At 37.7% G+C, this 18,007-nt stretch overlaps 1 protein-coding gene across 1 annotated transcript in view; it reads right to left on the reverse strand.

Annotated features, from left to right (window-relative positions):
* The window catches only part of pkn1b (protein kinase N1b), a 43,025-nt gene extending 36,813 nt beyond the window's left edge, over positions 1–6,212 (reverse strand). The window contains exon 1 of the mRNA XM_084419305.1: positions 6,066–6,212. Coding sequence (XP_084275431.1) covers positions 6,066–6,095 — 30 coding nt within the window. The 5' untranslated portion in view covers positions 6,096–6,212. The remainder of the gene's footprint in view (positions 1–6,065) is intronic.
* Between the last annotated feature and the right edge of the window lie 11,795 nt (positions 6,213–18,007).

Consider the following 18,007-nt stretch of genomic DNA (forward strand, 5'->3'; position numbering starts at 1 on the left):
TTTTTGCTCGCAGGTTTCTCTCTAGAGCTCCCCCACAGCTTCGGAATAGATATTTGACAACACTGTTGTAAAAACTCGTTGGTGATTCTCAGACACCAGAGGCTAGTAGATCAACGACATCAAAGCAGATGGGACATTCTTTAAAACGTCTTCTTCATTCGGGTTCGGACAGCGTGAGGGAGCGCAATAATGACGGCATTTTAGCAGATTTCTTTTGGCCGTAAAGCAGTTGTTTACATCGCGAGACCTGATATCACGCGATACTTGGGGCCCGCCGCCCCAAAGTTGCAAGTGCGTATTTTCCGCTCACGGGTACCAGGGGGGTGCGAAACGACCACCATTCAACCCGAAATAAGTATTATAACCATTCCAATGACTCCGAAGCTGTTCAGGTAAGGTAAAAAAGTTACTTAGTTCACCTTTAAGAAGACACTTTTTTTTTTTTTTTTGATTTCTGATGAATCAATAACAAAAAGACTACTTTACTTACTACAATTTTAATAATGTAAATTTTGATTTTACGTTTGAGCATCCACACATCTCCAATCAGCTCTAGAGTCCTGAACTCTCTCATCTCGTCTCTGACACGGACCATCAGCGTTCAGGAAGCAATCAGACACAATCACGACTGTCTGTGAAATCACACTGACATCTCAGATGAAACTCTGACACGCACAGATGTATTATTCAGACATGTGAGAGTCACTTCAGAATGAATAATCTTAACCCATCACCCATCTAACAGACATCTTGCATTTTTCAAATATACATAGACTTAAATAGTCCTGCAGATTAGTTATTAACGACTCGGCACAGCTAACGAGCTTATAGAACCTGCATGTGTATGCATTATACAAGAGTTTTAAAGAAAATGGTAGTTTAAAAATATATTAAATGGAGTATAGCACATCACACTGTTAAATTTAATCTAGAAAATGTTTTACTAGAAGTTCCTCAAAAAGGTTCTTGCCGTACTCAAATCATTTGCCAAAACAGAAAAGTTTAGAATAATTTTAGATGAAGTTTAGCATGTCAAACCATAAAAAATAATAAGAAAAAAGGAGTTCCTCAAAAAAATCAGCTGCAGAGTTAAAAGAAAAATCAAGCACAGCAATGTGGAAAAAAGGAAGATCATGTATAAATAAAATCGTTTAAACAGGGCCTATACACAGAAACACAAGACCTCAAAACATATACTAAAAATAGAAAATATCCGCAGATTAATTGCTCATATATTTGCTCTCTGCGTCCCGTTTGCCGAATTCCTTCCTGATATTATTCTTGAGGACGGCGTGTGCTTTAAACATTGCAAAGACTCAAAAACAGCCATAGAGTGAGCCTTATTTTAGGCTGAGCTCTTTTTTTAAAGTTTTTATAAACAGCAGGGCAGAGAGTAGATTTGCAAAACTTTGATTTATTGTATTGGAAAAAATCTTCACTTCCAGGGAAACGTGCAAAGTATCAGTAATAAAATAGTAAAAAGTTGCCGTTTGCATCCTATTTCATGCACAAGTTGTCTTAATGAATATTATAAACATTATCCGCCGCAATTGGGCGCATTTTAAAAACATTGAATGCACATCTTGGCCTTTCCAGCCACCTTTTTTTATGCGATTTCCTAAAATTTGCACAAACTAATGTGGTATCACTTTAAGGTGACGTAGTTACACGTTACTAGATTTACTTAGTATAGTAATTACAGCAAATTATGCATAATTACGAGTAACTAACTCTAAACCATAGCCTAGCCATAACTTTATTGTAAGTACATGTAGTAATTAACATTACTCAGTACTTATTTAAGTTAGTACAATGTAACTACGTCACCTTAAAATAAAGTTTAACCAGAAATGTGCATGGAAACATAGCCAGTCTAAAATAGGTTCTTCCTGAAGCCATCAAACAAACTGAGGAGGTGCAGCACCTGACATCACTTCCTGTGTGTACAGTGCCCATCCTGTCATTATAAAGATTCTAATAGTTTCACATTCGCCCCTAATGACTGATCACTCACTGAAAAACTGTCTGATGTTTCTCGACTTTGTGAGGATTTACAGCCGAACAGGAAGGGATAATAATTCACTGAACTCTATTAAAAGAAAAGCTGATTACATTTACATCATCTCTGACCCAGTTCATGATGAGTATTTGCTTTAAATGATGCTTTTACTTTTTGGATGATTTATAGTCACTATTGATGCCTAGTTCACCCCATAATTACAGTTCTGTCATTTACTCACCTTTATGTTGCACCAAACCTTCTTTCAATAAAATATTTTCTTCATATTCAAACTTGCATTAAACCTTGTGGACACAAGTCATATGTTATAATACTGTGGATTTTTGTGTGTGTAATTTTAGGAGCTCCAGATGCCAGCCAACATCCACTTTTTTGGAACGAGATGAGGGTAAAAAAAATTTTTTTTTTAAATTGTGAACTGTCCCTTTAAGGCAAGACAAAAATAAAGAAGATTTTGGTCTATTTTGCTTCCATAACATGTCTTCTATCAAACTAGTGGAAAGAAAACATCCACAATACACATATACGTGTTTATTATATTGTGCTTTATCTATTAGCATCTGTAGATTTCAATTATGATACATATCTTTAAACGTCTGGAGTTTTTTCTCCACTTCAGAAACACCTAAATTCCTGTCTATATTCTGAAGGTTTTTTCATATATCATTCACACTGTTTTATATAACATTTTCTTCCTAAAAACATGGTGTTTTCTGTCTGATGCTAATGGTTTTCTGATTTATGGAGTGATAAACAGTGATTAGCACTTTTTTTTTTTTTACCCTAATAACCAGTGAAAGCAGGAGACTATACAGTAAGTCTACTTTTGTCACAACATCTTCTGTTATAAACATTAGACAAGGGTGAGGTTACAGACGAGGACATTTGCATCAAGGTTTCATGCACAAATCTGCCAAATGAGGTGGTCAAAATGTCTTCTAGTGTTGTCAAAACATCCCCGTCTCATATTATGTTTTGATGGTGCTCATGTTCTCTTTTAATGTAAACAGATGCTGGTGAATTTCACCATAAGGGCCCTTCAAGCCGTCTGAAGGCGTTTCTCTCCAGCCACGATGGGCAGAAAGCTCGTAACCGGAGCGCTTGCATTATCAGCTGGGACACTCCAGGGCATTAGGGCTGCTTTCTGCTCTCCTCACAGAAGAAAAACATTTGGACAATTGTTTTAGCAACCGACCCGCAGCAGGTTATTGATTTTGTGCGATGAGCTTTAATGCATCTAATGGGCTGCAAAAGCATGGGGTGAAGAGGGACACGGCCAGGCTTAAAGGATCATGGGATGGATCTTTCTCCAGCGAGCAAAATAGTTACACAAACAGCTGTACAGACAAATCTCATTGGAAGAAACATACCGCGCAAGTATACGAAAGCAGGGATGCACGATATATCGGCCACCATATCGGTATCGGACGATATATGTTCGTTTTTAATGTTATTGTTATCGGCGCGATCAGAAAATGTGGCCAATATATAAAAGCCGATTAATAATGGATTATTTCCTATACAGCTGAGACACTGATGAAGTTGACTTGCCTGAAATATGATTGGAAACACTACAGTTCAGTGCAACATGTGCAGCTGTGCAAGTCTGTCATATTATAGGCGACATACAATTATAATGAAAACATATTATGATTGTGTGCTTGGGACATGGATGTTAATGGTGAGACTTTTGTTTTTGTAAGTAGGCTCTCAAAAATAATAGAAAAATCTGGATTTAGATTTATCGGCCGATATATCGGTAATCGGCTTTAAAATAGAAAACATTATCGGTTATCGGGCAAAATTTTCATATTGGTGCATCCCTATACGAAAGCATAACTGAATGCATGAACACATGGGGAAAAGGCCACATGTACCTGCATTTCAAATTGCACTCTGAAATTTCAGAATGCAACAATGCAAAACAACAAGTATATATGCACTATAAAAATGGTTTTCATACTGAAGAAGTTTGTAAATGGAAAACACTTTGGAACATAAGCTAAAAAAATTGTCCAAAAAGAGGAAAATCTTGCACACAACGCTTTTATTCAGAGGCCAAAAAAGTGCAATGCACTCAGTGTAAACACAAACTCAGTGTGTTTTGATTCACATCATCATCAGTGTCACAACATCCCACAATATCTATTTATAGGGAGGTATTTGCATCTAATGAAATGCACTCAAAAAGTTCAACTTAAAAATTCCTATATACTGTCTCCAATAACATTTTATGTCAACATTTTTAGATTTTTCTACATTTTTGAGTTTTTTTTTCAAGAAAATCCTACTCCAAATGTGTGATCACCGTGCATAGTGTGTGTTCTTGGCCTAACTTTGCCTGTGAACACTAGTTCAGTTTAAGGTTTGTGCTGAAACATTAAAAACGAGTCTGACGGAGAACAGCTGAGGCAGTTTCTCGGCCAGAGGACAGCAAGTTCTGTACGAAAAGCTGTTTAATTTTTAATTCTTCCCTGGATGAAGCTGAAACATCGATGTGACAGAGAGCCTCTCTGGTTTTTTGTTCTATAAAGCAGTAAAGGCCCGTTCACACCATTAACAACAACTATAACGATATTAGTGTCCAGGCCAACGGACGATAACGTTCTGTTTATTATAAGTGCTTACGCTGCAGTTTTGTCTCCTGCCGCTTTAAATGCTCAAACTCTTAAAAGACTGGTGGATTCTGATTGGCTGCCAATGTTTTTATCGTTCATCAGCTGAAAACATCGTTCTGGAAGTGAGACTATCAAACGATGTTGTTTTTCTGTGCCATAGTTGTGGTGGGGACATTTAGAAGAGAAAGACTGTAAATGTGTGTATCTACTATCTTATTTTGTCATGTTTAAAGTGTGTGTGCACTAGCATATAGATAACCTCAAATATTATAAAGATGGGGGATTATTTTATTTTTTATTTTTTAAGAAATATTTTTTTGGCAGATGAGATTTTTCCCGATCTAATGCTTCATAATTGGGGTTTGTAATTCAACTGTATAGGCTAATTCATATTACACCTTAAACATGCTAAATCCAAAGCTTTCTGATGACCACCTGACAGATACCAGTTGAATTATTCCTTCAAGGAGATACTCTTGATAGATTAGCTGACAAGACCATCGTTATATTTACAGGATTCATGTACACAAAACTAACACAGGACTGAAACAGCTGCTGACCACCTTCACTTCAATGACAAACCAGCTGAAGCCTCCTAGAACAAAGATTACAAAAAGAGCAAATCTAGGTAATTTACACTAAATTACGCCAGCAACAGGATTATACTCCAGTCCAAATGCTAAATAAAGAAAAAAATGTTCACAGAACTCATTATGTAAATGCAACACTGTAGTAAATCCTCAAGAGGTTGAATGAGGGCAGAGAAGTTCACCTGCGTTAGCACTGGTTGCAGGTAATTATGGAAAATGTTAGGATCTTGGTGCGGCAATTCTTTAATAAAGCAAAACTCTCAAAATAACAAGATACTCAGAATACGGGAACTATGAAAACTAGAACGGAACAGCACAATAATATCTAACGAAGATAGACAATAAACCGAGGAAAACAAAGTTAAATACACGGAGCAAACCAATCAACACAATGAATACCAGGTGTGCCAATCAATCAAACAATGAAAAACCAGAAACTGATGCAAACCAAGGAAACTAAAGAAGTTTGAGCTGAAGTACTACAAATATAAATAAATGAAAGCTAAATAGAATGTTTAAAAAGAAATAGAAACTAAATAGAAAATATAAAAATAAAAGCACATTTAAAATACTATAGCTATTTACACAAATGTATGTTTTCTGGCACAATTATTAAGATTGAACTGTAGGCTATAATGAAGGCAGATTCTGTCTTCGAAACCAGAATAGCTATGTTCATATATCTGTTGAGTGTAATTTAACATTCGTATTCAATTAGCTTTTAAATTAAGACAGCACACACTCAGACAGACACACACACAAATAAAAAATAGATTATGTGAAGTGCATTAGAGCAGTGCAGCTCGTTCACAGGAGCGACAGATGGTCTAAACTTACACGCATGGAGCCGCTGAAGTTGATGGCCATCTCAGGTGTCAGGGACAGGAGATGCCGATGCTTCTCACCTGAGCAGCTTCAGTTTCACCAGTCACATCATCATAACGGCAATCATATGATAAATAGATGAGCCAGATGAACCGCGTCCTGTTGCGCTGCTGCGTTCGGTCATAAAGATCACATCCACCGAGACATTTCTGCGAAAACCCGCGTCAACTCCCTTGACGAGGCAGAGGAACAAGTTTTATTGGTCGCTCAGTTTAAATTGGATCGCATTAATAAATGTGCAGCATATAGTATTGAATAAAAGGGAAGTTGTTTCCGTGCGTCTGGGACAGATATTCATCCCCGTTACACTGGACAGGTTAAATGAAGTCCAAAATTAGACCCTAAAGTGCATCTTCGGACTCCGCAGACTGCAGGTCGGGTTCAATAGAGAGTCAACCGGAGCGCACAGTTATCCGTCCTGCCGCTGTCATTCTGTGATGAGACTAAAGCACGCGCAGAACCCGTCACCCGGTGATCTCGCGCTCCGGTAGTGCGCGCTCTGGTGCCAGACCGGAGCGCGGTCATGTGATGGACGTGTGTGTCCGCCATAGAAGAGAGCGCTTTCGTTTTCGCATAATTGTCTTACAACACGTGTTGAGCTTCAAATTCAAAATATCACTACATTAGCTACACACTAAGTCTGGTTGAAATGCGCCTGTACTATTTGGGTTGAACAGACGTTATGGTCAGTCATAAGGCTTAGTGCGTCCAAATTCTGCCTTTGCAATGGTTTTAGATGCAACTCCCTGTGAACCAGCCTGTAAACCAGAAGTAGCCTAACGCGTTCAGCTAATTCATCCAGGATTAGAACATGTATGTTAAACGTGAACGCTTTAATCTGTCTTTACATAGGCTACTTATGAGCGTTTACTTGTGTTAAAGTTGGAAACTGCGCCCCCTTGTGGATTACATTGACACCGTCGTCGTGAGATTTTTAAAAGACGCTTTAAAGGAACATTGTGTAAGAATTTCTCTCATCTAGTGGTGATAATGTATTTTGCATTAAAAAAATAGTGCTCTCCAGCGCCTCGCTTTTTCAAATGCGTGTTGCATCTACGGTAGCCATTATGTACCAAAAAGCTATGACAGGATGTTCTAATAGCACTTTGAGTTTTCCTTCGGGTGAACAGGTTTGTTATTTCAAAGTACAAACTGCAACTTGACACAACGAACAAACGAATTTTACAGTATGAATTACTGACTGTGAAAAACATGAACTATGGTAATTAGTACGATGCCTTAATTTATTCGTTATATTTTTGTATATTATATAATAAAGTACACAACCAAGCAATGAAAAAAAGCTTGTAATTAAGAACGTAACATTGACTTTCCTGTCGAGAAGAAAGCAGGCAACTTCAGCGTCTCTTTTGAAAGCTTTTTCCTGCATTAGCTCTTTCCACCTGGAAAAAGCTATCCCGACATTAATCCTTGTTTTTTGTAATCTCTGTTCACGTGTCCTTTTACGGTGTATTTTGGACTTTTTCGACGACGAGGACTCCTTATCCTGTGACTCAGCATATGTATGGACACCTCCATTATAAATAACCATACAGTGCAGCCTTTTAAACTTACCGGGGCAGTGACAAGCGCCTCTCACTGCTCTGCTCCTCCGTTTCTGCTGGCTTCAGTCACATGACTGAAACGAACGAGAACGCATAGTTTTTAAAACTTGGCTGGCTCTGAACGAAAACGCGCAGTGGAAACGCGTTGGCCTAGTACTTTTTGTCCCTCTCTGCTATTATAGTTTTTCAAGATGGCGGAACTACTTGGAAGCCTCCGTGGGCCTACCTGTCCCATGTATATAAAGATAATAAATTCTTCGTTTACGAGGATAAGTCAGATAATTAGCAGAGGTATTTGTACACCATTGAGGACATATTTATGAATACAAATATTCATTTTAGATAATAAAATACCTAAAAAGTTACACATTGTCCCTTTAAAATAGGACGTAGCCTATGTGCCGTATTAATATTATTTCAGGCACATTAAATCACATCTTCAAAATATAAGCGAATGTGTCTGTGTATTTTATTATATTCGCATGTGTTATAGCCTACCACAATCCACACAAAATTGATAATTTGGTCAGTCAGATAAAACTGACGGTTAAACAGATTTTTATTTTATTTTTAATCTGAAAGTCAATAGCAAACTCGTATATTTTATCATTGTAAGAGATAATAAAAATGTATTAAGAAGCGTGTTGATACAACTGTTTAAAATGTATAATAGGATAATCTATCTTTACATAAAATACATCAGACATTGATTATTAGAGTGAGGCGCAGTGATTGGTTAACCGTTTTTGTCAAGTGAAGCTTGGCGCGCGCGGGCTTTAAACACACACTGAAGAGACGTGTGAAAATCGATATTTTTTCCCCCCAGAAATACGATGTTTTTCCCAAGTAAAGTTAATTTGGGGTTATTCATATGTAGTGTGGCTATCACACCGGCCAGCAAAGTCAAGACGCTAGGTAATTAGATTAGCTGTGGCTAATTTAGCGACATCGCAACCACGACCTACAGGCTAACTAGCATAAACTTCTTATGAATGTTAAAAATACGTATGTATGTAGTCTTAATTGTTAATCGCTAGTATTTAGCCTGTAAACTGATGTAGTAATACCCTCAGGAACGTCGGCCATGACACACACTGCGGACTTGATCAAAGAGTATAGAAGCCCAAGAGGCGAAACTCTGTTGTGTTATGGGTAACAGTCTGTAGATGGCGCTGCGGAGGCGAATCCGCCATTATGGACTGAAAGCTGCTGGAATCGTTAGCGCCAGTCAATGGCAAAATCCATTTTAGTAGGTGTTATTAGTTCATGTGTGCACTTGCTGGATTGCACATCTTTTTTGTACCTTTCCGCCTGTAATAGGACATTCATAGTTTTTTTTTTTCTTGCCATTGAAACGTTCACAGTGTAAAATATTAACTGTCTTTAGAAATGTTCATTTATAAAAAAAATTCCAAATCATATATATGGTGATGTTTACTAATTTCAAAATCAACATTTGAATAACTATCTTATTACTTATATCTAATTACTGTGTATCTGCTTATAGACAAGCGAGCATATATTATTTCATGAATTTCTGTTAGTCATATAACAAGGAAAATGCATAATAGAACATAAATATTAATAGATTAAAGTTTTGCAGTAATTTTATAATTGTATCTTTGCAAACCGTAAGTGGTAGGCTAATGAAGCCGATTCGGTGGGGATACCCTTACTAAAAAGTACTAAGGAATCTTATAGTATTTTGGGACAAAATAAATGTTTTTTATTATTATTGTTTTCATATTTATAGTATTTTGGGACAAAATATTATAGTAATCTTATAGGAATACTATAGTAATTTGGGACATACTACATAAGTACGAGAAGACTACTATAGCAGCTTAAAAATATTATAGAGAGGCTATAGCCTACAGAACATCACAGCAGCAGGCTATGTTATGTTCTGTAATACCTCTATAATATCCTAGAGCCGCTATAGTATTTCTATAGTAGTCTTATAGTACTTCTATAGTAATATTTTGTCCCAAAATACTATTTTCCTAACCAACACATATACGTATATTTTCTGTCATTTAACGTCATTTAACGTCGGTCATCCTCATTAATGTATTTTAAATTGTTTTCATATTTAGATATGACGGCCAGAAAAAATTAAGCTATGTTAAGTTTTTGTTATTTTAAGTTTTTCAGTGCCATTGACTCCCTTTATTTTTCGGCGTTTTCCTTCAGTTTTCAGTCCATAATGGCGGCCGCGCCGTCAAGTCATGGGGGCAACTGTTGCTATGGGGCGTTCTATTGAGTTTCGCCTCTTGTGCTTCTATACTCTTTGACTTGATGATAAAGAGACCAAGGGAAGGTAGGAGAAAAAACACTGAGCCTCAGCCGATACAAATAAACTGATAGTTAGGATGACAAAATGATCACGAGTGGTTTCACTACTTTTGAGATGTGTAGTAGGATTGATGAATGTCTAAACTGTACTCGCTTGCAAGCAGGACACAGATGGTAGGATGGACAGTAAAAATAGATTACATATTGAGTGAATGAGTGAAATAATTATTGAACAAATATTGGACGTTAGAGGTAACGTATAGCTACACATCCAAACGTGCAACCTTCACCATTAATACCAAATATCTGAATCAATCATCAAATCTCATCATTACAATTTCCTTAAATAATAAATAAATTAAATATATTTTTGAAATAACGCAGTTTTATTGTGTCTTTCTTCCAAAGTAATCAACTCTGCATTATAATTACTTGGTCCTCTCCTTTAATAAAACATAACTTAGTTACTTGAGACAATAAATTATACTATATGGTTCATAACGTTTAAAACCCTTGACCTCCTTAATTAAATAACCATTATATTACAGGAATTAAAATAAAATTATTATATTGTCATTCTAAATGTCATCTTAGAAAAGGAGATAAAAAGGAAATGAGTCTTAAATATGCGCTGGTATCTGATACATATTTATCATTACAATTATGATTTGAATAATAATAAAATAAAAAAACTACAAACAACAGTTTAAACACAACATGCATCACCATATCTCCAGTGATTAATTACAATATATAAATATCAGTGATTATTAACTTACCTCAGAAAGTACATTTAACTGGCTGCTACATGTGCTATAAAGGGATGACAGACTGATCTTTAATTTATTCATACATATAATATATTATATAACTTGGTTGAACAAGTTGGTTTGTCTTGAGAATCCACCACCACATCAGTTGCTGTTATGGTGCATCATCAATAGATGGCACTATTGGAACTCAATAGTCTGTCTTAAACAAGTCTATCCCCAAATGATTCAGCTGCTTCTAAAAGGTAAAGAGTAAAGACAATGAACACAATGAACAAAGACAGAGAAATGAAAGAACTAAAGCACTGTAGAAAATATGACAGATAAATACTAACTCCCAACACAAACCCTTCATACACTGTACATATAACTCTATATAAAAATACATCATCCACAGCATCCCAAGAAAATCAGATCGTCAGCACGTAATTTACTAAACCTTTGTGTCTGGAGAGTCCCATACACACACACACACACACACACACACACACACACACACACACACACACACACACACACACACACACACACACACACACACACACACACACACACACACACACACATCCTACCCTCCATTTCTCCCTCATGTGTCTTTTAGACACCTCCTTTTTTCTAGTTGCCATGACATCATCAGTAACCCAGGAAACCCATTGAAAGGAGAGGGACCCAGGAAATGAGGTAATGGTTCAGGAATGTTGGGAGAAAAGAGTTTCCCGCAACTGAAATCTCCCTGTCCAGAGGAGAAGAGCAAACAAAGCAGCTCTGTTCACAGCAACATGAGGTCAACAGTCCTTAGACAACAACAACAACACATTACCCATAATCTAATTACAACCAATATCAATGTGGAAATCAAACAGTTACAAAGTTAAGTCTAAATATGCCATAAATTACATAAATAAATAATCCAGGACTAAAAAAGCTGTTGAATGCGAATTTGCAGTCAATTTCCTCATAGGAACCTGATGAACCATCATAAGGTTTAAAACCCTTGGCTCTACTTTTCTTTTGACCTTCTATTTCTAATTGATTTCAATTATAAAATTAAAATGGTTTACTTTTGTTTTAATTCCTGCATTATTATACATATTCAGTTACATACTGCCATTTTAAATAGCATCTTTCAAAAACAGGAGATTAGAGCCCGACCGATATGGATTTTTGGGGCCGATACCGATATTAGGGAGTAAAAAAAGCCAGATATCGATATATCGGCCGATATTATTTATAATTCACGTGTACAAACTTTTGGCTGGTACTGTATATAGAATACACAGTATATAAACAGAATATATATATATATATATATATATATATATATATATATATATATATATATATATATATATAAACAAGCTTTGCAATGATCACTTAAATGTGGTGATCAAACACTTGTGTGACAAAGATATGTAATGGAGGCAGGGTGAATGATAGAATGAGAATGATACATTTGAGCTGTAACCAGCTAGTTTGCATTGCAGGTTCTGTTCTATATTATATTATGAATACTGTTGCATAATCTTGACTAATGACTTCGTCTTTTAATTTAGTCACGTTATATAAAAAATAACTTGTATCAATAAATTTATCAAAAGTGTCACTGGCAAAACCTTATCTTCTATTATTAGTCTTAATTCCTCTAGTCCAGTGGAGGAAGAACTCAGATCTTTTTACTAAAGTAAAAGTAATAATACCATAATAAAAACGTTTTTAATTACATATGTACAGTACTTTTATACTATTTTAAATAAGTAGTCAGCAAAATGTACTAAACGTGAAACTAGGCTACTCTTTATGCAAAATGGCCCTATAAAGTGTTATAATTATATAAATTATTAGAATATTGCTTGATGTTGAAACGTAGCGTTATTGGCAGAATGGGCTTAAACACTGTGGGCCCTATCTTGCACCCAGCGCAATTGACTAAAATTAATTAGGGAATGAACTTGCGCTAGAGGAAAAAGAGGAGGCGTGTGCCGGCACAAACGTTCCCTGGTGCTATTTTGCAGTTCCAGAAAACAATTCCGCCACTGACCAGGAAAAACCTGGGCGCAAGAGTCATTTATCCCGCCAGTATAATAGCAACAGCGCCCGAGATCCGCCCACACAGTTATTTGCGTTTCGTGTTTGATACTTGCGTTTCAGATCGTTAAAATAGGGCCCTGTGTCTACTCCGGACGCGGCCGTTGTTGCTCGCGTCGCAACAGCTGTTTACCCTAGACGCGAAAAAGTGCCCGTTACAAAGCAGAACGAGGCATCAGTTTACTGTCAGAGATTTGTCGCTCGCGTCGCGCCGCATCCAGTGTAGACCACATCACTGATTATAATGGGTTCAACTGTCTTTTGTTGCATCGCACCGCTCGCGTCCGGTGTCTTGTTCAGGCAGCTGCAGACAAGCGGTGTCTTAACAGTAAGTTGCTTACTAGTACCAGTGCGGTCTGTTGAATAGTGATTTAACGCTACGTTGTCACCTGATGAGACTCAATGTTATACAGTAAATTAACAATGTCCCCGTCTTTTACTCTCACAACAAGCTTATCATACTCATTTGCTACATTTAGCTAGCTAGCCATGTTTCATACCTTGTCAGTGGAGTTGAAGCTAATGTGTGCGCATCTTACACTGTGTCTGAAGTAGAGACCTCCTTTTACTGAAATGAAAGGGTTGACTGGTGTCACTACAGTGACATGGGTTGCCATTAGCAAACAATGGAGCACGCTCTGCTGGACAAACTACATAGTTACACAATTTACAAGCATTTTATCCGCGTTATATGTTCTGTAAAAAATAATAATAATCATATTGGCGACATATCTGCGTCATATACGCCGATACCGATATATCTGCGACAGGCTCATATCGGCCGATAAAATCGGCAGACTGATAAATCAGTCGGGCTCTACAGGAGATACAGTTTGCAGTCAATTCCCCCTTCTTGAAACAACAGGAGTTTTTAAAGTCCATTTTCAAATGATTGTTGAACCCTTTATTACATTAACATTAGCCACTGATAAATTACTGCATTAACTATTGGCAAGATCTAAGAAAGCCTGGATTACCTGCAACAGTGTTTCCCAACCCTGTTCTTGGAGGCACACCAACAATACACATTTTCAAACTCTTCCTATTCAAACACGCTTGAATCAACTCATCAGACCTGCAATGGATGGGTCAGATAAGGGAGACGTCCAAAATGTCTACTGTTGTTTTGCCTCCAGGCACAGGGTTAGGAAACACTGGCCTAAAACAATGCCTGCTTAGCTATTTGGTTGTTTTTAAACATTAACTAATAACCCACATGGCTTAAGTGAGGCTATTGGCTAAAAAGGAAAGTCAATTCAGAGTAGGCTCTTACATTTTGATAAAAGATTAAGACTATTTATCTTTCACAAGCATTCACATTATGACTAATCAAGAAAAAAGTAAACATGGTCAATTTTGTTTTCATGTCGAAATATTACAGAAAAGTAATAAAACGGCATTAAGCCATAAATATGTGTAGATTTTAAATATGTTTGAGGAAGAGAAATGATAGGTTAATGCTACAAAAAACTCTTCAGGAAAGTGCTTGCAACCCTAAGACTTAAAATGATAGCATTCAGAATGGATTAGACCACATTAATTACAAACACACACACAAAAATGACAGTTTGAGGATAAGGGTCAAATAGCATACATCTGTATAATGCAGGTTTCAATCCTGTTCCTGGAGATCTACCTCCCTGCAAAGTTCAGCTCCAATCCTAATCAAACACAACTGAACCAGCTAATTAAGATCTTCAGGAAAACCTTTTAATTACAGACAGGTGTGTTGGAGCAGGATTGAAACTGAACTGGGAGGAAGCTCTTCATAGACAGGATTGGGCCACCCCGGTATGATGCAAGTGCAGGTATTAAGCCGCGTTTCCACCAGAGGAACTTTCCCCAGGAACAAGGGACTTTGGGGTGGTACTGAGTGTGTTTCGACTGTAGGAACCAGGGTCTAAATGAAGTTTGGGGTGAAAATTTCCCTCTCAGAAAGTCCCTGCTTGCGAGGTAGTACTTTTTCAAAGTTCAGGAACTTTCGGAGGTGGGACTTGGACACTGAACATGCTGATCGGTTGAATTCACACAGCATTTTGATTGGTTGATTACACGCAGAATTTTATTTCAACCACAATTTTTAAAAGTAATTTGCGGTGCGTGGAGTAAGATTGTTTGCTATTTGAGTTTAAAAAATATGACAGATGGACCGGCGACAAGGTTAAGGCTTTATTAAGCTTATATAAGGAGGACGAAATCCAGTGGGAACTGGAAAGTTGCGCGCAGTCCTACGTCACCGGATTAATTTGCCTAATCATATCGGTACTTTAGACCACGATGGAAATGCAGACAGCAACAGGTCTGGGGGAAAAATAGTTCCTGGGACAAATTGTTGTGGGTCATTTCGGTGGAAACGTGGCTTTGGACAGTATAGAGTTTCTATAATAATTTAGGATATGGGATTGATATTGTATAATTTGTGCACATGCTTGGCTGATCGAGGATTCAGGCTTTTAATGATGCGTCTCCAGTTCCACCACAGTCCAGTCGCCTTGCGGTGAACTGGCTTGGCTGCTGGGGGAGTAACTACTGACTGAAGCCACTGTCGCAGTGGAGCAGTCGAAGTGGGACATGATGTGTGGCCACAGGCTGCTCTCCAGAGGGCTGAGGATTCCCCCTCCCTGCCCAGGCAGGTACAGGAGTGGAGGACAGCCGTCCTCCCCGGCCAGAAGCAGAGTCTGGTTAATCAGCTGCTGGACCATGTCCAGTTTTGTGTTCCAGTCCAGCTCCTGTGGCGGCGGTCGGCGAAGGTTTCCGTTGGCAACTCTCAGCGGTAGGTCCGTCGGGATCGAATGGCCAGTCCGGTTGGGAGAACCTTGTTTTCCCCCAGATCTGTTCTCCTCATCCTCTTCCTCCTCTCTGGTCTCCATGGCCTCGTAGATGGTGCAGAGTCCAGATGAGGGTGCCAGGAGATACGGTGGTTGCCCTTTCACCTGCGGCTGCTGTTTGACTCTCTGTTGCTGCTCCATCTCAAGCTGGCGCTGCAGGAGCTGTCGGCGTAGCCGGTGTTTCTGCTGCTGCTGTTGCAGCTGCAACTGAAGCAGCTCTCGACGTTGCCTCTCCAGTGCCCTTTGCTGTTCCTGCCGCTGCCTTTCCTCCTCCAGACACAGGCGTTGCAGCCGTTCCTGCTCCTGGCGCCGTCGAATGTGTCTCAACTGCAGCTGGTGCTGCTCTAACCGTCGCAGTTGCATGTTTGGCACCAATGCAGTCAGTGGGAACCTCGGAGGAACATCAACATGCTGGACATCGATACGAGGCTGTGGCTGCTGTAGCTGCCTCTGTTGGTCCGGCAGAGGAGCAAGGTAGTTATTGTCATTAATTTCTTGGATTAGTCTTGGATGGTTACCATTGTCCTGTTGGCTAAGTGAAACTTCACCAGTCTGTATGCTGTTCCAGGGTTTCCCTGTGGACAGTCAAGAGCACTTGCAATATGCGTTTACTGACAGAAGCATTTGTTATGACGAAGGGTGTGACCGAACAGGAACAGAGGAAAAGCACAGACAGAAAGAGGAACAGGCAGACAAGAAAATAAAACACACAAACCAAACAAGAAGTTAGACAAAACTTAATGAAGTCTTGAATCGAGTTTTCCCGCACATCCTTCCTGTAAACACCTTTGAATAGTTTTAAAAACTAGCAAACTATCACATGAGGAATATTCTGTGTTCAGTACATTCTATACTGTGGCATTCTGTTGGTTACCAAAGAAAATAATTTATACTGGGTTCTGTTTGTAAAATCAAAAAAGGATCTATGCGCCAAGTGCTCTCAAGCCAGAGAAGCTGTGGATAGAGCTTAAATTTAACTTTCAATATTCCTTTCAAGTAATATTCAGTCTACAATGTTAGATTGTGTAGCTCAAAAATGTCACCAGCAAGATTCAAGAGAGTAGTTCATTTTGACTGAAAATATTGTAACTGTAAAGAAATCTTTCAGAGTTTGAATGTTAAGCCCAAAGTATACTTAGGATTTTTACACGTACATGCAGGTCGCAGATGTGCTTTGAATTTGTTTTGCACTAATCAGTTGTTCAACCAGGTGTCAACACTGGCACAGGTTGTTGTTCTACAGTAGAAAACGAAACGAAAAAGACAGAACAACAAAATAACGGAGACTGCAACAACAACAGATGCCCGCATTGACAAGCACTTGTGAAAGGGGGTTATGAGATAACTTTAGTTTAAAAGAATACAGAGACGTGTTTATTGGTCATAACTGTTGGAGAAAAATAGCGAAGACAATGGACAAGGATGAAACTTTCTAGAGCGCATGTGTTGACCGTGCTCGTGCACACTATCAAATGGAGTATACTCAAATGGAGTATGAAAGGTTTTGTGTTCGACTATATGCATACGCTGCCATATATATAATATATATATATATATATATATATATATATATATATATTTGGGGTTCATTCTGGCAATTCAGCTATGTAATCAAATAAATGAGGTGTCATATCTAAACCAATCCAAGAACTGGAGTGGGTTGCAGAGGGTCTGATTGTTTGGAACAGTAACTGGGATAAAAATAAAAAATGTAATTGGCAATTTTTCACTGCACATGTACCTGAAATACATTTATAGACTACCTGAATAGGACTTAAAAATGTAAATGAATCATATATAAATGTAATAAATAAAAAAGTAATAATAATAATAATATTAAATAATATATTAATAGAAAAAACAATAAGACAAATATAACATAATTTAAATAAAACTTAAAATATTATAAATTAAATAAAGATAAAATTCCATTAATGAAGGCAGTTTTTAAGAGTAAATGCTACATACATACATCCACATAAAATGATAATAACCTAAACTTGCTCATTTTTAAACTTTAATTAAAATATAAATTTAATTTGAGGGAATTTGGAGAGAACAACAAAATCATTCTCTCAATGTTTGTCACCTGGCATACATACTTTCACATAACAGAACAGACAGGGAGCTAAATGGATGATAAATTGTACTTTGTTAATTTCACCTCCAGATATTTTTGATGTAAAATGACTTTTTTTGATGACGGGTGGTTAAAAAAAAAGTAAGAAAGGAAGTGCTGAGTAGATGAGTGAGAGAGAGAGAGAGAGATACTGAGAGATGGAAAAGGAAAAGCAAGAAAGAAGGTTCCTCGACACACACTTACAGGACCAAATTTAACATTCAGGCAGGTT

The sequence above is a fragment of the Rutilus rutilus genome (assembly GCF_951802725.1).
Source record: "Rutilus rutilus genome assembly, chromosome: 1".
NCBI classification, from domain to species: domain Eukaryota; kingdom Metazoa; phylum Chordata; class Actinopteri; order Cypriniformes; family Leuciscidae; genus Rutilus; species Rutilus rutilus.